The sequence below is a fragment of the Podarcis gaigeae genome, assembly GCF_964106915.1.
Source record: "Podarcis gaigeae genome assembly, chromosome: 13".
NCBI lineage: Eukaryota > Metazoa > Chordata > Lepidosauria > Squamata > Lacertidae > Podarcis > Podarcis gaigeae.
The window spans coordinates 38,581,795-38,606,911 of NC_139689.1; the positions used below are offsets into that span (position 1 = coordinate 38,581,795).

The 25,117-nt window shown below is 47.8% G+C and overlaps 1 protein-coding gene across 2 annotated transcripts; it reads left to right on the forward strand.

Annotated features, from left to right (window-relative positions):
• On the forward strand, positions 1–23,823 carry NR1H2 (nuclear receptor subfamily 1 group H member 2). 2 transcript variants are annotated; one of them, XM_083709632.1, is made up of 10 exons: positions 1–135; positions 2,477–2,604; positions 4,690–4,767; positions 4,974–5,096; positions 6,026–6,295; positions 9,578–9,822; positions 16,266–16,445; positions 19,037–19,136; positions 22,122–22,330; positions 23,173–23,823. In XM_083709632.1, the coding sequence occupies exons 3-10, from the start codon at positions 4,728–4,730 to the stop codon at positions 23,317–23,319; spliced, it is 1,314 nt and encodes a 437-aa protein (XP_083565758.1). In that variant the 5' UTR covers positions 1–135; positions 2,477–2,604; positions 4,690–4,727; the 3' UTR covers positions 23,320–23,823. The 2 variants fall into 2 exon arrangements, with proteins under 2 accessions (XP_083565758.1, XP_083565759.1); XM_083709633.1 differs by having other exon boundaries at positions 4,977–5,096.
• Positions 23,824–25,117: the final 1,294 nt, after the last annotated feature.

Consider the following 25,117-nt stretch of genomic DNA (forward strand, 5'->3'; position numbering starts at 1 on the left):
TGGTTTCCCAGGCTGGAAAGGGAAGTGACGCCTAGCAAGGGTTCCCGGAAGCGCCTTGATCCTGTGTGCGAGACAGTGTTTTCACTTTTTTTGGATACCCAAGCGGAGAGGTTGCAGGAGAGCCAGAAAAGACAGGTAAAAGTCGGGGCTGCGACGCACGAGAGGTGGCCGCGAGGTCCGGGACGGATCCGTGGGGAAGAGGGCTGGGATCGGGGCCGCCGGACACGCACACCCGCAAGTGCGTGGGTCTCCCCCGCGAGAAAGTGCCAACATCTGGCGAAGAGAGAACCCCCCCCTTTTCACCCACCCCCGCACCCCGGGGGCTCGGCGCGGGCAGTCGATCTCAGCGCTTTGCTGCGCCATCGCTTGCAAGGTTTGCTCGGAGGCAACTTCCGCCGTGTCCAGAGGGGCTTTATACTTAGGATCGCAGACTCGCGAGCACCGAGGGTCCCTAATCATGGCACTTGCGCAGCAAGGATCTCGGGCGGGGGGCGGATGGGCGTAGCCGGGATTTATGTTGGGGGGCGGCAGGACACCCACCTGTCATCATCATCCTCTGTCTGGCTCGGAATGAAATGTCTCAGCAACAACAGTTGTTTTGACTTACTTTCTTTTGACCCCAAGCGCTCAGAAAAACCTGTCAAAACCTTCCTACAATTTCTATTTTTTATTTACTAGATTTACCCCCCACCCACCCAGCTATCCCCAGGGGTGGGGGATGCCTCACTTCCAAGGAGGACAATGGCAGCTGGGGGAGAATAGGCTTCGCTTTTTCAGTTTGATCCGCAAGAGACCACCTGCCCCTGTTTGAGACCCCCCCCCAGCAAGCACACTGAGGAAGTGGAAAGAAGAGATGTCAGTTTGTTGTTGTTTAGTCGTTTAGTCGTGTCCGACTCTTCGTGACCCCATGGACCAGAGCACGCCAGGCACTCCTGTCTTCCACTGCCTCCCGCAGTTTGGTCAGACTCATGTTTGTAGCTTCAAGAACACTGTCCAACCATCTCGTCCTCTGTCGTCCCCTTCTCCTTGTGCCCTCCATCTTTCCCAACATCAGGGTCTTTTCCAGGGAGTCTTCTCTTCTCATGAGGTGGCCAAAGTATTGGAGCCTCAGCTTCAGGATATGTCCTTCCAGTGAGCACTCAGGGCTGATTTCCTTATAAGTCCTCAAAGGCCCTGGAGAGAAACAGAGAGTTGCTGTGGGGAATGGCAGAGCGTTTGAAAGCTATGCCCAGGGTTGTAGGCAAATGGAACATGCTCTGGTTTGTGGCGTTGGAACAAAATGCCATGCTGAGTAGCAGCTCAGTTGTCAAGAGGCTGAGCTATGAATCTGGGAGTTCCTGCTTCGAGTCTCGCCTCTGCCACAAATCCGCTTTACGCAAGCCCCCACCATCTGGAATACTGGGTATGGGTCGGAAGGAATAAGTTGGGAACTGCAACACCATGTTGCAGTGTGAAGTGCAACTTCTGTTCAGGATGTCGGCCATCTTCCAGGATAATAAATTAAACCCCCTCACCCCAACATTTGTCCCTTCAACACACCCCAGCCAGTCAGCATTTCACAGCCATTGAGCACGCACAGTCTTCTTTGGCCTGTTGTGATTCCCCCCGCCCCCTTCTAAAGATGCTCCTGCACTTCTGCAAAGCTTGGAATTCCCTTAAATTTACTCATACCTCCCTCTTCTGCCATTTTGACTCACCTCTGAACTCACAGGGGGTGGCGATATGATACAGTACAATATCTTTATTGTCATTGTCCCATACAGAACAATGAAATTGAAAAATCTACGTAAGACATTCAAAAACTCCTAAAAACTCTGAAACCCCATTTTAAATTGCAATATACTCCTATAGAGACTCCTTATGCTACGTTTAAAACCAGAATTGCATTTGGGTAGAACTGTCCTAGTCTTTATAACCCTGTACCTTCTTCCAAAAGGCAGAAGCTGAAAGTGATCATTTCCGGGGTGCGTACTATCCTGCGCTATCTCTGCAGCTGTATTGCTGAGTTTCCTTGCAGCTGGGGTAGCAAACTTTGTGCTCTCCAGATGGTGCACTCCAGCTCCCATCAGTCCCAGCCGGCGTGACCAATGGGCAGGGATGATGGGAGTTGTAGTTCAGAAACAGCTGGCATGTACCATATTTGCAACCCCTGACTTGTGCGTATTTCTTGAGATTGTCGGGATCTCCATAGCTAGCTCAGAACTTTGTGTATGTCATTTAACATAGCCCAGTTGGTAGAGCATGAGGCTCTCACTCCCAGGGTTGTGGGTTTGAGCCCTACATTGGGCAAAAAGATTGCTGCATCGCAGGGAGTTGGACCAGATGACCCTTCCAACTCTACATTTTGGGAAATGTAAAAGGCTAGTGTGTCAAACTGGAGGAGGAAGAGGGAATTTCCCTCTTTCATCCAGCATGTATAGAACGCATGGGAAAATGAGGGGAATATGTTGATACCTGTCTCCTCTTTCCCTTTCAGGTTACATCCTGCCCCCAGGTCTGTTGTTTGGCCGACTGCCCCTCTTCCCCACTGCCGTGCTTCTGCCCCATAAGCCCTGCCATGTGGCTGTCAAATAGCTGAGTCTCTTCCCCACTGTGGGGAGAAAGGTGAGTTTTAAGGGCAAGTGGCCCTCATCTGCATTTTCTCATCGTACGTGGGGAAAAGTGGGTGGGAAATGTTTCAGTGTGTGTGTCACACACACACACAGAGAGAACACGTATATGTGTGTGTGTATATCAGTGAAAAGCTGTAAAAGATGTGAGTGAAACAGTAGGAGAGAGGAAACTTCATGGGCAGGGAAATATGGAACCAAAAGGCAGTCAGAGCAATCCTAATTCTAGGAAGGTGGTGTATCTTAGGCCAGTGTAAGTTAACCTGTTGCAAATTCTGTCCAGGAACCTTTGGGGAGGAGGCTGCTGCCAACTGAGCCAGCAGGCGAGTGTGGACTCAAGCATTGAGGATTGGGTCCTTTTAGGTTGCATGGCCAAGTTGAACAGGCGTTAAGTCTCTCCTTGCATTGCCTCACCCTCACAACGCCCCTGGAACACACCTTTTCAGGGACTCACAAAGTTGCAGCGGAGTGAGGGACTTACGATTCAGCTGGACTCCGGCTGAGCTGGAAAAGCCCAAGGTTTGCCAAATCCAAACTCGTTTAATCTCAGCTAAGAAAAGAGAAGTGGAACGAAAGGATGGGCAAGTTGCATAGGGTACAGAGAGGTCAAAATGCATCACGCCTCTTCCCTTATAAATAATATACCTTCTGACGTTGTGCTGACCATTTTGGGGAGAAGGCTCCAGAAGTGTGTGAAGAAGACTCAGAGCCCCATAAAAATCTTCTGGAGTAGAAAATAAGAGCGTAAGGAGAGCTTTGCCTCTGAGAAGCCCATGTTAGGTATTGCAGGGAACAGCCTTCTCCCATTGTTGCCTCCCAGTAACTGAAGCTCCACAAATATATATGGAGCATGGAGGCTTCATTCAACCATCAGAGCTCAGAGTTGTAAATTTGTTTGCCATGAATTTGTGCAAATCCTCTTTTAGAGATGTCTAAACTAGTAACCGTCTTTGCATCTTGACGCAGCAGCCTCCCTACCTTAATTTTAGGAGAAGTTGAACGCAGAAGTACCTTCTTTAATCCCTCTTGAATCGATGGTTTTTAAAGTGCGTAGGGTGACCCAGAGTTTGAATTTATGGGTGATGGACACCAGCATGGCAGGAGATAGGACTGGCCCTACCATTGGGCAGAGAAATATGGCCTCGGGTGGCTTCTTTTGGGTGTCATGTAAAGGCAGCAAATGTATTGTCGTCATACTTTTTTGCTCCCAGGCAAAAGCCCCTATGGGATTTTCCTGCCTCAGGTATCTAATAATTTGGCCAGCCTTGGGCTGCTGTGGCCTTTGACTCAGAGACAGAAGTTGGTTTAATTTCCTGTGCCGCTTCAGGCAGCAAAATGCCTTGGGCTGGCCTTCGTAGGAGTTACCAGGTGCAGGCCAGAAGAGGCCCTTCGTTCCCTCCTTGAACGTAGGAAGTTAACGGGAAGCAGGTGCTGTATTTGGACGGCTCTTTTGCCACCCCTTCAGAAATAAATAGCAGGAGGACCAAATTGCAGCACCCCCAAATTTTCCCCATCAAGTTAAATCACCTCCTCCCTGCCCCCGACCCTCGAAGATGCAACATGAGGAAATGCTGCTTTTCTCCCTTTTCCATGGAAATGGAGGAGAAATGAGGAAGCAGGCTGATGGAGGACTACAATGGCACTATCCATTTTTAAAAGTCTCATAGCACATTAAACAGCCTTGGGTTTCCCCACAAAGAACTTTGAGAACTGTGGTTTGCTAAGGGTGATGAAAATGGTTAGGAGGCCCCCTATTGCCCTCCCCTCCCACAGATATAATTCCCAGAATTCCCTATAAAGAGAGACTTGAGTATTAAACCACTCTAGAAATTTGAGCTCTGAGGAGGGGATTTGGGGCTTGCTCAAGAGTTACACCACCTTTGTGAAACTTGCTGGTTAATGCTTGCTAAAGAGAGGTGCAGAAGGTCCCTGGTTCAGGAGGACTGGGAATCTCCCCTACTTGAAAGCCCAGAGAGTTGCTGTCGGTCAGAGCAGAATACACTGAGGTAGATGGTTTAACTTGGTATATAGCTGTTTCTTAAAATGGCTGAACTGCCTCTGTTTGTCTGCCTGATTCCAGGGCTGGCTATGCAATGCTGCTGTGGCTGACACCCTGAGATGGCCAAAACGGGCACCAATGAACTTCAGTTACCACTGGGTAAGCCACCTACTGAAACCTACTTACCCTTTCCTACCCTCTCCCCCCCCCCCCCCCGCCAAACAGCCCACTACTACCAAATGGACAACAGAAGCGGGCTTTTTAAAGAAAACAATATAACTCTTTGGTTTTTCTTCACTTCCTTGCCTCATTCTCCATTGCTATTCTTTCTCCCCCCCCAAAAAAACACCACACCACACACACAGAAGATGGGGAGCCCGCTTCTCAGGTCAAAGACGAGTGGTCAAAGGAAAAGCCAGAGTCTCAGAGCACTGTGAAAATCGAGGTGGTTTGCACAGACGATGGAGAGAGCTCTACGCACAGTGCGGGTGAGTTTGAGAAGAATGTAGACGGCTTTGTATTTCTTTAATTGAATTTTTTTGGCTGTTGATTCCTGCATTGAATTGCAGGGGGTTGGACGAGATGATCCTTCCAACTATGTATTTCTGTGATTCTGTGGTCCTTCTATTCCTTAAGGCCTTTACAAATGTGAGTTTAACAATCGCTCAGTGTCAGCAAATAATAATGCCAGCGGCTTTTTACTTCAGCCTCCGGTTCTGAAGTTGGCTTGTTGGAACCAAACATAGCAATAATAATGATAAATAATAATAATTTTATTATTTATACCCCACCGATCCACATGGATTTCCCCAGCCATTCTGTGCAGCTCGTGGCAGAATAATAAAAACATGATAAAACATCAAACATTAAAAGACTTCCCTAAACAGGACTGCCTTCAGATGTATCCTAAAAGTCAGATTGTTGTTTATTTCCTTGACATCTGAAGGGAGGGTGTTCCACAGGGGAGGGCACCACTACCGAGAAGGCCTTCTGCCTGGTTAATGTTAACCATGGTTTCCTGTGTCAGACAACACAACAAAACTGTGGTTAGCCAAACACGGAAGTGAAAGACCCCAAACTCCACCCTTCAGCCAAGTGGGAGGAGGAAGGCAACAGGTGAGCCTGTGAGGAGATGAGGCTGGTTCACAACTCCATAAATAAACCCAGAATGGGGAGCCTGCACCCCTCTAGTCGGTGCCAGGCTACAGCTCTCGTCATCATCCCTGGCCATGCCGGCAAGGACTTGTGGGAGCAGAAGTTGGGCAACATCTGCAAGGCCACAGGTTCCCTGCTCCTGTGCCAGATCATAGTTTAGCATGGTGCCCAATGTGGACATCGTAACCAAGAAGCCGGGTGTGTGTGTGTGTGTGTGTGAAGCTCGCAGGCATCTCTTAAGCCACTTTTCTTCCCCCTACAGCTGAAGAGCCGACCCGCAAGCGCAAGAAGGGCCCTGCCCCCAAGATGCTGGGTGATGAAGTGTGCAGCGTGTGCGGGGACAAAGCCTCGGGATTCCACTACAACGTCCTCAGCTGCGAGGGTTGCAAGGGCTTCTTCCGGCGCAGCGTCATCAAGGGGGCGCAGTATACCTGCAAGGGCAGTGGGCAGTGCCACATGGACATGTACATGCGCCGGAAGTGCCAAGAGTGCCGTTTGAAGAAGTGCCGGCAGGCGGGCATGCGAGAGGAATGTGAGTAGTTGGCGCGAAGAGGCACAGCTGAGATCTGGGGTGACAAAGGCTTGGGGGAAAGGGGCAAAAATGGAATTTGTTTGCCTGCTTTGTTTTCTTTTTTCAGCAGGCCCAGGGAGGAAGCCTACCGGACTCCAACTCCCATCAGCCCCAGCCAGCATGGATAATGGGAGTTGGAGTCCAGCAAAATCGGGAGGGCCAGAGGTTCCCCAGCCCTGTTTTAAATATTTTATATCCCACCTTTCCACTACTGTAGACTTAAGCGTAGTTTACATATTCCAGATTATTATTACAATTTATATACCACCCTGCATCAAAAGATCCCAGGGTGATGTACAACATTAAAAACGCATTACAGAACATTAGTAATAAAAGCATAAAAAAACCATTATGGCAGACAGACAACTAATAAAATAGTTACCGTATTTTTCACTCTATAAGATGCACCCGACCATAAGACGCACCTAGTTTTTAGAGGAGGAAAACAAGAAAAAAAATACTCTGAATCAAATGTTGTTGAAGAGGCTTTGCACGGCTATCGCTGAAGCCAGAACAGCAAGAGGGATTGCTGCACAGCTCTCCCTCTTGCTTTTTTGGCTTCTGGGATAGCTGTGCAGCCTGCATTCGCTCCATAAGACGGACAAACATTTCCCCTTACTTTTTAGGAGGGAAAAGGTGCGTCTTATAGAACGAAAAATACAGAAAAATACGGTAATAACAGTCCTCTTCCCCCACACTTTCACAGGCCATCAGATTATTTAATAGCCATAGGCCTGGGCAAAGAGGAATGTTTTCGCCTGGCCCCTAAAGACATGTAATTCTGGCGCCAGACAAGCTTCTCTGTGGAGAGCATTCCGCAGTCAGGGAGCCACCACAGATAAGGCCTGATCTCTTGTTGCCTCCCTCCAAACCTCTCTGCAATGGGGGATATAGAGAAGGGCCTCAGAGGACAGGCACACGGTCCGGTTCAGTTTGTATGGGAAGAGGTGACACTTAAGGTATCCTTAAGGTTAAGGGCTGTATCCAAGCTTAGCCATTATCAGAGCCATTCAAGTAAATCAGCATTGTTATTAGGTTTGTATCCCACCTTTCCTCCCCAAAGAGCCCAGGGTGGCAAACAGATGCTCAATTATAAAACAATTAAAACATTCTAAAAACAAACTCAATTATTAAACGTCCAAAAGCAGTTAATGGTTAAAAATGTGCTTCAGTCCAACAATCTTGGGGTTGCTAGGGTCAGTATTCCTCAGCCACCAAACGCCGGGGTAAACAGGAATGTTGTCAGAATACTCCCGAAAGTGAATAATGATGGAGACAGGCGCAACTCACCAGAGGGGGCATTCCACAAGCAGGGGGCCACCATTGAAAGGCCCTGTTGTGCATCAGCGCCCAATTGGACAGTGAACAAGGCCCACGTGACAAACCTAGGTCCATTAACTTCAGTAGTTCCTGCTCTGAGTAGAACTTGGTTCGATACAACGCTAAGATTGCAAGCACTGGTTGTCAGTAACTCTTGGCAACTCTTGTTCTTGTTCTGACCCTCCCCTGCTTGTGTTCCCTCCAGAGAGAGGGAGACAGGGGTTTATGGCATTATGCAATGCTGTCACCCAAGATAACTGGGGGGTGGGATGGGGGTTTGGTGAGCCCTTGACCTCCTCCGCAGCTGAGGAGAGAGATGGGAGCTCATCTTCCTTCTGCTACATCTCAGATGTGCTCAAAAAGCAGGGAGAAGTCCCACAGCTCTCCGAAGATCAGCGCAACACGAGGGAGAACTGCTGCCATTCATCTCTGGTTCTGAAACCAGCCCGTCTTCTCAGACTCTGCCTTTTCTAAGCCCAGGGGAAGGGGGGGGCTGCGCTCTCGCCGGAGCGAAAGTGCATCTGTAGATCCTTGATCCCAGCAAAACATTATACAGTGGAACCTCAGGTTACAGATGCCTCAGTTTACAGATGCTTCAGTTTACAGACTCTGCTAACCCAGAAATAGTACCTTGGGTTAAGAACTTTACCTCAAGATGAGAACAGAAATCGCGCGGCAGCAGCAGCAGGAGGCCCCATTTGCTAAAGTGGTACCTCAGGTTAAGAACAATTTCAGCTTAAGAACGGACCTCCAGAATGAATTAAGGTCTTAACCCGAGGTACCACTGTAAATTGCTGGCGACAAACAACTTGTAAAAAAAAAAAAAAAGATTTAAAACAGGCTTCCTCAAATTCGGCCCTCCAGATGTTTTGAGACTACTGGTCCTGCTAGCTAGGGATCATGGGAGTTGTAGGCCAAAAACATCTGGAGGGCCGAGTTTGAGGAAGCCTGATTTAAAATAATACAGAGCGGGGGGGGGGGAAATCTGTAACCCTCCAGATATGTCGCTAAACTACAACTCCCATCAGGTGCGCCGGCTTGCCCCCGCAGCAGCGGATGCCCAGGGCTGCGCGACGTGCTACGTGGAACTTTGTGGGTGGCCGGCCCCTTCTTGGAAAATTTGTGGGTGGCCGGGTACCCATGGCCCCCCACATAGATGGCACCTATGGCTCCCATCATCCGTGACCATTGGCCATGCTGGCTGGGACTCATGGGATCTGGAGTCTGAGCCACACAGAAGCCAGCAATGTGGTTACCAAAAAAACACACTTCTAAAAGCAGTTCATGTTAATTAGAGAGTTGGACAAATAGGGAAGATGTGTCATCGTGTCTAAACGTTAGTAATGGTTGCAGGAGGCAGAGTTCAGGGAGACATTTCACAGCCAGGGACTTCAGAGGATGAGTCAGAGGATTGGGGATGCTGATAATAATAATAAATTTTATTTATACCCCGCCCTCCCCAGCCAAGACTGGGCTCAGGGTGGCTAACAACCAATAATAAAAACAAGTTGATTAAAATACAACTTAAAAAACAAGATTAAAATGAAACATTAAAACATTAAAATGCAGCCTCTTCACAGGAGGAGAAAGGAAAAAAGAAAGAGGGGGAGGGAATCAAATTGATTCTAAGCCAAAGGCCAGGGCGGAACAACTCTTTCTTACAGGCCCTGTGGAAAGAAATCAGATCCCGCAGGGCCCTGGTCTCATGAGACAGAGCATTCCACCAGGCCGGAGCCAGTGTTGAAAAGGCCCTGGCTGTGGTTGAGGCTAATCATATTCCTTAGGACCCGGGACCTCTAGGGTGTTGCTATTTATGGACCTTAAGGTCCTCCGTGGGTCATACCGGGATGTAGCAGGAACAACTGAGATTCTCTCTGTGATCCTACCTGATCTCAATAACTCCTCCCCTCTCCTTCTCTCTAGGTGTTTTGTCGGAAGAGCAAATCCGTAAGAAGAAAATCCGTAAACAGCAGGAGGGAGAAGGGGCATCGGGAGGCGAGGGGGGCGGAGGCGAGGTTCTTCGAGTGCCGCCTCTGCCTTGCGACCCCTCTTTGCCCCAGCCCGAACCAGCTCCCCTCACGCCCCAGCAGGAGGGCATGATCCGGCAGCTGGTAGCAGCGCAACAGCAGTGCAACAAGAGGAGCTTCAGTGACCAGCCCAAAGTCACGGTAATCGAAGACGATATTAGCAATGGCAGTATGGGCGTGCGGGTTATGTGAAGCTCAGCTCTCGTTCGTATCTCATCCCAGCTCAGATGCTCCAGAAATGTCTGACTTTATTAGATACAGTGGTACCTCGGGTTAAGTACTTAATTCGTTCCGGAGGTCCATTCTTAACCTGAAACTGTTCTTAACCTGAAGCACCACTTTAGCTAATGGGGCCTCCTGCTGCCGCTGCGCCGCCGGAGCACAATTTCTGTTCTTACCCTGAAGCAAAGTTCTTAACCTGAAGCACTATTTCTGGGTTAGTAAAGTATGTAACTTGAAGCATATGTAACCTGAAGAGTATGTAACCCGAGGTACCACTGTAGATAGATAGATAATTTATTACGGTCGGAGACCAGCTTATAAAACACACTTGGGGGTACAATCCCAGAAGAAGGAAAACAAACATTTAAAACAATGTGCAACAATAAATTTAAAATTTATAAATGTGATAAGCGCATAGACACTTAAAACTTTAAGATAAGCTACCATGGAGAGATGACCCAGAGACACCCATGGAACAGAGTTTGGGGATTTTCTTAACAAACTAGTTTGAGTCGGGGGATGGTCTGTGTCTACAGATCTGTACACGGAATCTGGCGACCATTCGGGTCATCTTATGATCTTTGCCTAACAGGAAAAGGTTGAATCTTTTGCAATTCCAGGAGGTCTGGGAGCCTCACCAGCAGGGGATCAATGGTCTCACTACGTGCCTCTTCATAAAAGGGACACCTAAAGAACAAGTGCTCTGGGCTTCCTATATCCCCCAATAAACAGGCACAAAGTCTCTGAGCATATGGGACTTTTTTAAAGGATCCTTCCAGGACCGGCGAGGGCAGAGCTGAGCTTCTGGCGAGTGTAAAGGCCCTTCTTGCATTTTTGGATACGAGAAAGAAGAGATATGCTGCCGGTGCGACTATCTCTCTCTCAATTTCTCCAATTTTATAGTTGGGGCACTTTGAGCAGTCTCCCATCAGCTCATTGTTTCTGTGCTTGCTGCAGCACAAGGCAAGTCTCTTCCTCCCCAGCCAGCCCAGAAATTTAGCAGGCTGGTCCCAGCAAAGGAAAAATGGATACAAAAACTTATGAATCATAGAATCATAGAGTTGGAAGAGACCACAAGGGCCATCGAGTCCAACCCCCTGCCAAGCAGGAAACACCATCAGAGCACTCCTGACATATGGTTGTCAAGCCTCTGCTTAAAGACCTCCAAAGAAGGAGACTCCACCACACTCCTTGGCAGCAAATTCCACTGTCGAACAGCTCTTACTGTCAGGAAGTTCTTCCTAATGTTTAGGTGGAATCTTCTTTCTTGTAGTTTGGAGCCATTGCTCCATGTCCGCTTCTCTGGAGCAGCAGAAAACAACCTTTCTCCCTCCTCTATGTGACATCCTTTTATATATTTGAACATGGCTATCATATCACCCCTTAACCTCCTCTTCTCCAGGCTAAACATGCCCAGCTCCCTTAGCCGTTCCTCATAAGGCATCGTTTCCAGGCCTTGGACCATTTTGGTTGCCCTCCTCTGGACACGTTCCAGTTTGTCAGTGTCCTTCTTGAACTGTGGTGCCCAGAACTGGACACAGTACTCCAGGTGAGGTCTGACCAGAGCAGAATACAGTGGCACTATTACTTCCCTTGATCTAGATGCTATACTCCTATTGATGCAGCCCAGAATTGCATTGGCTTTTTTAGCTGCCGTGTCACACTGTTGGCTCATGTCAAGTTTGTGGTCAACCAAGACTCCTAGATCCTTTTCACATGTACTGCTCTCAAGCCAGGTGTCACCCATCTTGTATTTGTGCCTCTCATTTTTTTTGCCCAAGTGCAATACTTTACATTTCTCCCTGTTAAAATTCATCTTGTTTGTTTTGGCCCAGTTCTCTAATCTGTCAAGGTCGTTTTGAAGTGTGATCCTGTCCTCTGGGGTGTTAGCTACCCCTCCCAGTTTGGTGTCATCTGCAAATTTGATCAGGATGCCCTTGAGTCCATCATCCAAGTCGTTGATAAAGATGTTGAATAAGACCGGGCCCAAGACAGAACCCTGTGGCACCCCACTAGTCACTCTATGGAATGTGCAGAAATAGCAACTCTTACCAGAAGAATAAGAAATCAAGATAACAAACTTTTTATAAAAAGAATGGAAATGGTTTATTGAATATTTGCAGATAAATTGTAAAACAGGTAAGAACACTGGCAGGATTACAGTATTGTGATAACCTGCAGTTTCATAGAGGTATACAGTGGTACCTCAGGTTGTGAACGGGATCCGTTCCGGAGCCCCGTTCGCAACATGAGCAGAACGCAACCCGCGTCTGTGCATGCCGCGATTCGCCACAACGCCATTTTGAGCGTCTGCACATGCGCAAGCGATGAAACCCAGAAATAACCCTTTCCGGTACTTCCGGCTCGCTGCGGGGCGCAACCTGAAGAGATTTAACCTGAAGCAAACGTAACAAGAGGTATGACTGTATATTTAAAGAAGATGAAGAAATGAGCAGATGAAGTTAATTTGGATATGCAGAAGATATTAAAAATAAATTTAAGGAACCGCAGAAAGAAGGGGAAGGAAGTCAAGTTTTGAAATGTCAAAATGATTGTAAAATCAGTGAAATATAAACCTGAAAAGTATTTTAAAAAAAATTTAGCAGGCTGAAAGAAAGGGGATGAATCACTCTATTCCTCCCTGCTCCACTAGTCAGCTTGGTGGAAAGCCAATTTTTAAATTTTATTTTTAACCAGCCTGCTAAGAGACTAGTCGCCTGCATTTCCATGCCGGTTGCTGAGCTGGCAGTTTCTTCTTCTCCACAGTCAGCATGGAAGTGCAGCAACAAACAATCTATACATTGCTGGCTTGTAACTTCTGTGGTTTTATTTCTAAGGCTGCCACCCATCTCCCAGATGCTCCCGTACACCCTGTCTGTGGAACGTCTTCTTTCCCCAATCTTTTCCCCTTTTCCAGCTCCAGCTACAATGCATTCTTCCCTGCAAATCCAGTCGCCTGTCCCAGGGCAGACTCCCGCCCCCTCATTGCTCACCAACACATGATGACTGGTGCTTTTCAATTGCCTGCACCAAAGCAAGCTTATAAAAGAGATTGCATGTGGGGGAGGAGAATAAGAAGCAGACACTTCTCTGTTGCCCTTACTTTTGCAAGGAAAGTGGAGAGGGCTGTCAGGCTGGGGAAGCCTTCTGGCAATGGAAGCAGGGCTGTGAGTTTCAAGGGGGGGGGGCGGATCTGGGCTCTCTCAGGAGGACGTCATCCTTCGTTAAAGGATGGATGCAGGAGCATGTGGCAAACATGTCAACTTCTGCACCCATTTTCTTTTTTTTTTTTAAATAATATTTATTAAATTTTCCAGAATAAAAAGGAAAGATAGAAAGAAAAGAAAGAAAAGAAAAATATAGTTTACACTTAGTTTCAGTAACATCTTTCCCGGACTTCCCCCCCTCCCCTTCTTGTATTCCATTTCCCTTAAGTTGATTCCACAAATTCTTACCCCGAATTTTAAAGCCTTATTATAATTTTAAATAACCCATTTATTCCAAATTAATTTATCTTATTTATCTTAATTAACCATTTCTCCTTATATTTTATATACTTCCCTAAGGTCGAACCCATTTCCCTTCCACGAATTCCCCTATTTTCAAACAACAGACAAGAAAAAAAGAAAAGAAAGAAAAGATATGTAATTTTACAGCCTTTGGGTTCCAAATCTCTCCCCCCCCCCATCCCCGGTTCCGATCCCCAAAGTTCATCCATTATCTACTGCCAGCCTGGTGCATCCACGTCTATATCTCAGTTCCACTTTGCCGTCTTTTGATAGCTTTTAATTTCAGAAAGTCCAATCTCGGAGAAACTCTCAGAAAAGTTCATTCTTCTTCCATCCAGACCTCTATGTTTAAGAGTATAACTCAAATTCTGTTTCTTGATCCTTTTAAAGTCTGGATGTTCCAAATGCTCCAACTTCAAGTTTAGTCCAGCTCTTATTCCTCAGGTTGTTTTTTCCTGTTCTGCTGCAGAAACCTTCAAATTCAGAAACTTCTTGTTCTCCACAGAGGCTTTTGTTATTCAGGAACATAAACTTACGTCAAGTCCCTTCCTTTCTTCAATAGATAAATCCATTGTCTCCTTTAGTATAGAGACCTCTGTAGACAAAATAATGCTTCGTTTTTGCAGCTTTCCCAAGAGATAACAAATCCTGCTCAAATTCATGGTATTTTTCCACTTGCTGCTACTGTTGCAATGTCCCATCCTCCCTCTAGAGGGAATATGGTAACTTAATTTCTTTCCAGATCAGACCCAAAAGTCAAATAACTTGTTGCCTTTATTTCCAGTAATTTATGTCCAAATTGTAACAAATCTAACCAGCAAAGCCATCGTAACAAAGTTCTCTTTTGTTTTCCTGCTTTGACAGCTACTTTGACAGCTGTCAAAGTTTCTGTGTCTCTTCGCCAGTCTCTCATAGCGGATCGTTCCCGGTTCCCGGGGGGGTTGCACTTTAGTTCCTACAAACCAATCTTCTCCTCCAGCACAATTATTGTAATTTCCCTTCGTGAAGTTAAATTTTTTCAAGTAAGCAAGTTCATCTCTCGATCTTAGTTGTCAAATCCTTGCGTTAAGCCATCTACAACGGGGGGGGGGGGGACTTCCTTTTTGCACCTCCCCCGATCGCTCCAAATTCGTAGATCAAATTTCCCTTTTAAGTCCAATAAATTTACTCACGGGTTGTTCTTTTTAATCCAAATCCGAAATTTCCAAAGAAGAAGTCGTTGCTCTCCGCCGAATGGCATGCGGCTTCGCTGGGCAGGGGAAGCAGTGGACTCATAGCACCACACACCCCCCCCGTCACCCGCTCCGCAGCCTTTAAAAAGGCTCCTTCGCGGGTCAGGGGGGCGCAAACGGTGCCCGCCGAGTTACCAAGTCCATGGGCATCTCCGCCCATGGTTTTTGAGGGTCCCCGCGTCGCCGGCGCGGCAGGACCCGACCCCTACCCAGCAGGCTCCCTCCGGAGCTCGGAGGGAGTCCGCCATTCGGCGATGGCGCCGACCCGGAAGTCAACTTCTGCACCCATTTTCACTGGTTCTAGAGACATCGGAATGGGCTCTGTAGCTGGTCTTCCTTACCCCAACACAACACAACTACCGTATTTTTTGCACCATAGGGCACACCGGAACATAGGGCGCACCCAGTTTTTAGGGGGGGGGGAATCAAGGAAAAAAATATTCCCCCCCCAGCCCCAAAGAGCAGCGTACAGGCTGCACACAACCTCTCCCTGCCAAAGGGGTTGCGCGCAGCTATGGAAGAAGGCAAGGCAGCGAGCAGGATGGATCCCACTCACTGCTTTGGCTTCCCCTTTAGCCCCGTGCAGCCTCTCCTTGCCGGGAGAAGCTGCGCAGGGCTAAAGAAGCCATAGCCCGGTGCAGCCTCTCCCTGCCGGAGGGGTTGCGCGCGGCTATGGCAGAAGCCTGCATTCGCTCCATAGGACGCACACACATTTCCCCTCAATTTTTGGAGGGGAAAAACTGCGTCCAATAGAGCGAAAAATACGGTAAACGTGTTCAAATGGGAATAAAAGGCAGGCTCGACTTCTGAACCAGACCAGTATCCCCATTTCCTGTCTCAAACCAAGATGCTTATTTATCCTGATAAGAAGAAACAAAAACAAACCTCGAATTGGCCTGCCTTGCTCAGTCTGCCTTGATAGGTTAGTTAAACAAGTTATGTACACAGCAAGTGCCATGTTTAACATTGACTCGCACCTGAGCTTACTAGATGTATAGAACACCTCGCATAATTTTGGGGGTCCTTGGAGCCAGGATGTTTAAGTTTGTTTAATCTGTTTTTACCCCTGATTTCCCTCCCATTTCAATCCTCTTCCTCTGCCACCACCCCCCATCACAAAAGATGTTTTCTTGACTCAAGAATCATAAAATCATAGAATTCTAGATCATCTTGTCCAAACCTCTGCAATGCAGGAATATGCAGCTGTTTCTTATGAGGATCGAACCTGCAACCTTGGTGTTATCAGCACCACGCTCTAACCAGCTGAGCTATCCAGGCCCTGTTCAATGTACTCAGAATGGGTACATTTTGCTGGACGTGTGGGGAGAGTCATGGTAATCCTGGTGGTTAAGAAGAATAACCAGGGGAGAGTTGGAGAGCGTGGGTTTCTGGATCTTGTTTGGAAGGGATCCCAGGCTCTTGTCTTCTTGATTCCCACCCCCTTTGTCAATCATAGAGGGTGGGTGAGAGATTTGGAGAGCAGTTTGGGGGTAAGGCTTAGGATTGCATCGGTGAAACCTGTGCATTGTTAAGGGTCTCCTGCCCTAGACTGACCTCATTTCTCTATTTCTGTCTCCTTCCATGTTTCTCCTCCTGCCCCTGCCTGCCTTCTACTTACCAGCCCTGGCCTATGGGCAGTGACCCCAACAGCCGGGAAGCACGGCAACAGCGCTTCGCCCATTTCACAGAGCTGGCCATAATCTCGGTGCAGGAGATTGTGGACTTTGCCAAGCAGGTTCCTGGCTTCCTACAGCTGTCGCGGGAGGACCAGATCGCGCTGCTCAAAGCCTCCACCATCGAGGTGAGCAAGAGCGGGGTAGAGCGTCTCCTGCTTCACTTACGAATTTATATGGCCGCGATCCTAACCGTATCTGCTCAGAAGTAAGTCCTGCTGAATTCCCTGGGGTCTGCTCCCAGGTAAGTGGGGTCAGGACTGCAGCATTAGCATCTTAAGCCAGCTAGAAACATTGCTTCCCGTCCGGGAGGTTTTGGTTCTCTTTACATAGCTGAAGAGGCTTGGAAGAACCGGCAGATCCCACAGCAGTGAAGAACCAGGAAGTAGAATCTTGGTAGGGGAGCCAGTGATTTTAATGCTAAAGTCTGCAGCTTCAGTTCCCGGCATTTGTCGGTAAAAAGGGCGGCTTAATCGATGTTACAAATAGAGTTTCCTGACGGCCTCGGTCCAGTATACCTGAAGGAGCGTCTCCACTTTCATTGTTCTGCCCAGACACAGGTCCAGCGCCGAGGGCTAGGTGAAGCCAAGTTACAGGGAACCAGGCAGAGGGCCTTCTTGGTAGTGGCGCCCTCCCTGTGGAACGCCTCCCATCAGATATCAAAGAGAAAAATAACTACCAGACTTTTAGAAGACATCTGAAGGCAGCCCTGTTTAGGGAAGCTTTTAATGTTTAATAGGTTATTGTATTTTAGTGTTTTGTTGGAAGAGTGGCTGGGGAAACCCAGCCAGATGGGCGGGGTACAAAGAATATTATATTATTATTATTATTATTGTTGTTGTTGTTGTTGTTGTTACTACTACTACTATTACTATTATTAAACCCTGGAGAGTCACTGCAATCTGACGAGATGCTATAGGGACAGATCTTCTGCTTTTAATATGCAGCAGTTTCCTTTATTCCTAATCCAAGTGGCAGCAGGCATGCTGCTTCCAGAGACAAACAAGGCCTGAAATTCTACTGTGAAAGCAACCTGAGGGTAATTGCAGTGTGTGGGAGAAAAATGAGCGCAAGACAAGAGGCTGGATTTCTCACTGGTGATGGTTTTAGATTTAGCATGGTGTAGGTTGGGATGCTCACGTGACTGAATCCGGGGGTGGAGGTGGGCGTGGAAAGCCAGCATTTCAGGGAGAATGATTCTGTCTTAGCACTAAAATGTTAGCTTTCCGAATGCATTGATTTATTATTATTATTATTATTATTATTATTATTATTATTATTATTATTATTTTGGTGGAGCACAATTCAGTCCAATGAATCTGAAGTGGTACAGTCCGCACATGTGTTTACCGGCTCAGTGAATGTCTTAAAGTTATTGTGGGAACAGAATGCCTGGATCTAGATTTGCTCTAAACCATAGTTTAGCATAACAGGGATAAACTTCATTGCATCTGAAACCTATGAGCTCCCCCTGCGCCTCTCCTCCTTAGGCACAGCCACAAAGAGGAGTTTGGAAGCCATTGCTTAATGCTCTTGCTAAACCACAGTGTCATGCTGGCCCAAATTGTAATGAATATTAATTTCAATTTGTTTGAAAGAAGCCAGATTCAAATGGTAGTTAGGTCCAGTGACGGACGACTCTGGAGTTGCGGCACTCATCTCGCTTTATTGGCCGAGGGAGCCAGTGTACAGCTTCCGGGTCATGTGGCCAGCAGGACTAAGCCGCTTCTGGCGAACCAGAGCAGCGCATGGAAACGCCGTTTACCTTTCCGCCGGAGTGGTACCTATTTATCTACTTGCACTTTGATGTGCTTCTGAACTGCTAGGTGGGCAGGAGCAGGGACCGAGCAACGGGAGCTCACCCTGTCGCGGGGATTCGAACCGCCAACCTTCTGATCGGCAAGTCCTAGGCTCTGTGGTTTAACCCACAGCGCCACCGATGGCATAATAAACTGTAGCTATGAAAAACAGGAGCTTCCCAACTTCTTGCAGCCGCACTAGAGGATTGCCATGCTAAACAATGGTCTAACGCCACCAATGTGAATCACAGTTTGTGTTTGATATGTATTTCCACTCTTCTTATTGTGTTGATTCCAAACCGAGATGGTGGAACACAGGTCCCATTGAATCAATTAAAATCAAGTCATTACTAACGTAGTTCCCACTGAAATAAATGGGACCGAAGTTTCACTAACTCTAGCCACCTTCACACCTTATCTTGAAAGCTCTATGATACCATTTGCAACAGTCATAGCTTCCCGCATAGGATTCTGGGAGCTGTAGTTTCTAAAGAGTGCTGAGGGTTGTTAGGAGGCCTCCATTCCCCTCACAGAGCTACAGTTCTCAAGAGCAGTTTAACCATCAATCCCACTTACCTGGGAACTGACTCTACCTTGGGATCCCAGATGGTTGTTGGACTACAACTCCCATCATCCCTAGCTGGAAAGACCAGCGGTCATGGATGATGGGTTTTGTAGTTCAAGAACATCTGAGGACTCAAGGCTGAGAAAGGCTGCTCTCGCCACTTCATCATACTGGAAATGTGGGAAACGATGAAGGAAGGAAGAGAATGGGTTTAACTTAGGGCAGGAAAGGGAGGGAAAGGTGCCTGGAACTTATGTGGCCTAGTCAGTTAGTCCATATATGTCTGTGCCATGTATGCTGGACAATTTTATTCCAAGAGAGGGGTACAACTTCACCCCCTGCTCTGCCTCCACAGATCATGCTTTTGGAGACGGCAAGACGCTACAACCACGAGACCCAGTGTATCACGTTTCTTAAGGATTTCACCTACAGCAAGGACGACTTTCACCGTGCAGGTGAGGTGGGAAAGGAGAAGGTATGTGTGGGCTGTGAGGGGCTCCTTCCAGAAAATTCTTCCCCTTGGAGTGGCAGGCCAGAAGAATACCAAGTACCAGGAAGGAAGATCAATACCTTTTGAGGGTGTATGTGAGCGTTTCTGTCCTACTTCACAGATCAAGGACACACCCAGACCTCAGGTCAGATTAAGCTCACATCAACAAAATCTGTTTTTGTGTGTTGTTGTGTCATGTTCTCTCCAGAACAGCTGCCTCTGCTCAAGAAAGAGCTTCTTTCTAAAGAAAATTATGTTACGCCTTTTGCATTTTGCCCTTGCTTTCACTTTGCCAGGGGGTCATAAATAAGCACAGCAAGGGGTTGGGGAGCCCCAGCAGTTGTCTCATCCAGGCTATTGCCACACACAAGGCTCATTCCTCTCGCTAGATGTGGAAATGACAGGGCATCGCAGCACCCAGCATGCCTGAACAGAGTTGCAACTCCCCTCCCGAAAGAATCTCCTTGCTAGCACTGATTTTGCAGTGAGATTAGCAAAGCTTTGGCAGACTCTGGCCAAGTAAGGTAAAGGTAAAGGTACCCCTGCCCGTACGGGCCAGTCTTGACAGACTCTGGGGTTGTGCGCCCATCTCACTCAAGAGGCCAGGGGCCAGCGCTGTCCGGAGACACTTCCGGGTCACGTGGCCAGCGTGACATCGCTGCTCTGGGAAGGGAAACGCCGTTTACCTTCCCGCTGGTAAGCGGTCCCTATTTATCTACTTGCACCCGGAGGTGCTTTCGAACTGCTAGGTTGGCAGGCGCTGGGACCGAACGACGGGAGCGCACCCCGCCGCAGGGATTCGAACCGCCGACCTTTCGATCGGCAAGTCCTAGGCGCTGAGGCTTTAACCCACAGCGCCACCTGCGTCCCTCTCTGGCCAAGTACAGAAGTCTTATTTTGAATGGAAAGGTAGCAGGTGCATTTTTTTCTTCTTCCAATTTTTTGGGGTCGATTTGAAAGTTGAAGGGTTTTTTGTGGGGGGCAGTGGGACTTCTTTTGTTTTTTTAAGAAGGCAGTTTGAGGATTTTCATATGCATTCAAGGTTGCACATTTGTCTGGCCTGGGGCATCAAGAGTTGGTCTGCTTTTCAGGTGATTCACACCATTAATTCCTTTGCGTATCAACAATTATCTACTTACAAGTCAGGTGAAAGGACAGCCTAAGGATGGCTGTGTTGCCATGGCATGTTTGACACGAGTTTGCATTCCTTTTTAGCCGCCTTTCTTTCTGCAGCAGTGGGCCTGACAAGGGGGAAGTAACCACTAAGAGATCTGAAATCCAGTCGGTTTCCTTACTAGGGTTGATTCCAGTTCGTATTTTGTATTATTTAAAAGCAAATAAAGGGTGTGTCTATCTCAGACCCTCTGGCTTGGCTTCTCTCTGTTCTGCCTGTTCAATGTGCAGTTTGTTATGCATCACACTCTGGGGAGGTCCTTTTCTGCCAGAGGGAAACAAATATGTAAATATGGCTTCACAATCTCCATGCTTCCTGTCTCTGCTTGTAGTTTGTTTCTGGCGAGGATTTGCTTGCACTGCTTTCCCAGATGTTTCCCAGGCACAAGTCGGGCTCCATCTGCACTATACATTTAAAGCAGTATCATACCACTTTAAACAGTCTCTCCCCAAGGAATCCTGGGAAGTTTAGTCCTGAGAGTTCTTAGGAGACCCTCTACTCCCCTCACAGAGCTACAATTCCTAGAGTGGTTTAACCACCAATCCCAGGGAACTCTAGGAATTGTAGCTCTGTGAGGGGCTTCCCTTACTATTGCTTTTCTTTGTCCCAGAGCTAGCAAAGTGCCGTGCTCAGGATTTTGTGCAGGGCTTTTCGGGTGCTTCTGATCAGCAGTGCCTTTTCTGCAGCGGCTCCCATTTGTGGAATGCTCTCCCCAGGGAGGTTCAGCTGGCTCCTTCATTATGCAGTCATACCTTGGATCCCAAACGCCTTGCAAGTCGAATGTTTTGGCTCTTGAATGCTGCAAACCCGGAAGTGACTGCTCCGGTTTGCGAAGTATTTTTGGAAGCTGAACTTCCAACGGGGCTTCCACAGCTTCCAATTGGCTGCAGGAGCTTCCTGCAGCCAATCAGAAGCCGTGCTTTGGTTTCCGAAACATTCCTCTTCAGCCAGTCCTTCTCCTTCTCCTCCTCCTCCTCCTCCTCCTTCCTACCCCGCCCATCTGGCTGGGTTCCCTGTAGCTTCACTTCTTGCCGTGAGGGAACCAGGCAGAAGGCTCTCGGAGCTAGATCTCCGTGTCTGGGCTGAACAATGGGGGTAGAGATGCTCCTTCAGGTATACAGGCCCTGTTTGACAACTGATGCCCTTTTAAATGTGTTGTGGGAGAGGGGGTTACAGTCAAAACTCAGTTTTCGAACGTCTTCACTGCCGAACGTTTCGCAAGCCAAACGTCGAAAACCCGGAAGTGAATGCTTCCATTTTTGAACGCGCCTCAGAAGTCGAACAACTTCCAAAGCACATTTCTCAATTTTCCCCGTTGAACTTGCTGACAGCCTTTGATACTTGGTTTTCGAACATTTTGGAAGTTGAACAGATTTCCGGAACGGGTTGCGTTCGAAAACCAAGGTTACACTGTATTGGTTTGTTTTTGTTCTTGTATATATTTTGTGTTTTTATATGGCAATTTTATGTGGTGAACTGCCCTGAGATCTATGGATGAAGGGCAGTGTACAAATGTAATCAACAACAACAACAACACCGCCTTTAGTCCCGGCCATGTCTTTACCTGCCTCACACCTGACGGTGACATCAGCTATAGACCAGGGGGCTGTGGCTCAGTCAGAATAGCTTTGCAGGCGAATTGGGGTTGAATGGTGGGCCTAATTTGGCCTGGTGAAACCAAATGACAATATATGTCTCTGTGTGGCCATGAGTGAGGTGCGTTCTCTTTCCCTGACGCTCCGGCTTTCGTTTCCTTCCTCCTCGTTTTACCATCAGGTCTGCAGGTAGAGTTCATCAACCCCATCTTCGAGTTCTCTCGGGCCATGCGGCAGCTGCAGCTGGATGATGCCGAATACGCCCTCCTCATCGCTATCAACATCTTCTCAGCCGACCGGCCCAACGTGCAGGACCACGGCCTGGTGGAAGCTCTGCAACAGCCCTACATCGAGGCCCTCAGCTCTTATATCCGCCTCCACCGCCCACAGGTGTCCAGGGGTGTGTGGGCATGGAAGACTGGGGCAATGAATGTGCAGGGCGGGTGGTGAAGTTGCTGTGATGGGAAATCGTTTGAGCAGGCGAAGAGGCAAAAAATATTTGGACGCCTCACAGAATTTGCTCTTGGGCTGCGGCCAAGCACCGCCGAGACAGCCGCTGGTTCCCCTGCTGGGTTCAAGAGAGATTCCTAATCCTGAAACCTTTACGTCTCCTGCATGGTGGGAAGAAAAAAAACATAATTTAAGTCACCTCCTCCCCTTTGGCTGCAGAGAAAGGAATAGCAAGGGATGGAAAATAGCAGTGGGCCCTAAAATTGAGGTTACAGGGGAATAGGAGGAGGAGCTGCCTTGACGCACTGGTCCATTTAGCTGAGTATTGTCTATTCTAACTGGCGTCACCTCTTCAGGGTTTCAGAAGGGAGCTTTTCTCAGCCCTGCCTGAGGGGGAATGAACCTGAAATTATAATAATTATTATTGTTGTTATTTATTTATTTATACCCCGCCCATCTGGCTGGGTTTCCCCAGACACTCTGGGCGGCTCCCAACAGAATATCAAAAACACAACAAAACATCAAACATTAAAAACTTCCCTAAACAGGGCTGCCTTCAGATGTCTTCTAAAAGTCAGGTAGTTGTTTATTTCCTTGACATCTGATGGGAGGGCGCCACCACCGAGAAGGCCCTCTGCCTGGTTCCCTGTAGTTTCACTTCTCTCAGTGAGGGAAGGCCCTCAGAGCTGGACCTCGGTGTCCCTATTACATCTCCATCCGTAAACGTGAGTGGCAGGGTGCCTGACCAACCCTTGTGTTTTCCTCTCCTCTGGCTTTTTCAGGACCACCTGATGTTTCCGCGCATGTTGATGAAACTGGTCAGCCTACGGACCTTGAGCAGCGTGCACTCTGAGCAGGTCTTCGCTTTGCGTCTTCAAGACAAGAAACTTCCGCCGCTTCTCTCTGAGATCTGGGATGTACACGAGTAGACATTTTTTTGGGTGGGAGGGGACAGATGGGGGAGCGTACAGACGTCTCTCCTTCTCTCTCTCTCTGTTTCTCTTTTTCTCTCTTAACGCACGTACTCCTTTTCTTGGAATCCTTCCACAGACTCTTTTGAACCTCAGCATTAGGACTTGTAAACTGATGGACTCATCCCACCAGAGGAACTGCATCAAGGGGGTTTTACTAAGCACTTTTTTCCCGTCTCGCCCCCTCCCCAACCCCCATATACTTGTACTTCCTACAGAGCTTGCCTTCCCCGCTTCTGGTTTTGGGGAGGTGTCGGTCACATTTGTGCTTCTGGGGTGTGTAGGGGAAAGATGCAAGGGGGCTGCCCCCTCCCCACAAAGACTCATTTCTCCTGCTCTTGAAGAATGAACACCCCCCGCCCTACGTGACATTCTAGGTGTGCCCCACTGGGGAGGGGGTGGCCTGGTATGGGGGGCTATGCCCAGAAAAAATAAAAAATAAATCCGATCATGACAAACCAAGCATCTGGCCTGGTGTTGATGGTATGTGTGAATGGAAAGAGAATAATAATAATAATAATAATAATAATAATAATAATAATAATACAGTGGTACCTCGGGTTACATACCCTTCAGGTTACAGACTCCACTAACCCAGAAATAGTACCTCGGGTTAAGAACTTTGCTTCAGGATGAGAACAGAAATTGTGCTGCGGCCGCGCAGCTGCAGCAGGAGGCCCCATTAGCTAAAGTGGTGCTTCAGGTTAAGAACAGTTTCAGGTTAGGTACGGACCTCCAGAACGAACTAAGTACTTAACCTGAGGTACCACAATAATAATAATAATAATAATAATAATAATAATAATAATAATAATTATTATTATTATTATTATTATTATTATTTTACTGTTTGCATCCGCTCACCTGGCTGTCCTGTCCCAGCCACTCTAGGCAACTTCTAACACATACAAAAACATCAAACATTAAAAACATCCCAATACAGGGCTGCCTTCAGGTGTCTTCTAAAGCTTGTGTTCTTTATTTCCTTGACATCTGATGGAAGGGTGTTTCAACAGGGAGGGTGCCACTACCAAGAAGGCCCTCTGCCTGATCCCCAGTAACTTCAATTCTTGCAGTGAGGGAACAGCCACAAGGCCCTTGGAGCTGGACCTCAGTGTCTGGGCTGAACAAGTGGAAGTGCTCCTTCAGGTATACTGGGCTGAGACCGTTTAGGGTTTTAAAGGTTTGGCCTATAGCATTGAGGGATGGGTTGAGAGCAGAAGCCCAGACAAATTTGGAGGGTAGGGATGGGAGACATTACTAATGGCTTTAAGAGAAAATTAGATCAGTTTGTGGAGGAGAAAGCTTAAGTTCTTCCTCCACTATTGGAGACGGTATGCCTCTGAATACCAGTATCTGGGAACCACAAGCTAGGAGAGAGCATTTTTGAACTTGGGTCTTCTTTGCAGACTTTGAATCTGGTTGGTCAGTGTGAGAACAGGATGCTGGCCTAGATGGACCTTTGGTCTGATCCAACAGGGCTCTCCCTGTGTTGTTATTAAGAAATATTTGAGGCCTGTAGGCCAAAGAGGATTGGAGCCTGCCTTGGTGGTGGTTGGTGTACGTCCTCCAGAGCAATAGCAGGTTTTCTGGCAGCTATAAGAGATCTAGTTGATGCAGATAATGTATATGTCAGTGCAGAGTGGAGTCTTGGACGAGTGAGATTCTGGTTGAAATCCTCACTCAGTTATGAAGCACACTTGGTGGGCCAGTAATTTCTCTCAGCGTGAGCTTCCTCACAAGTTTGTTGCGAAGG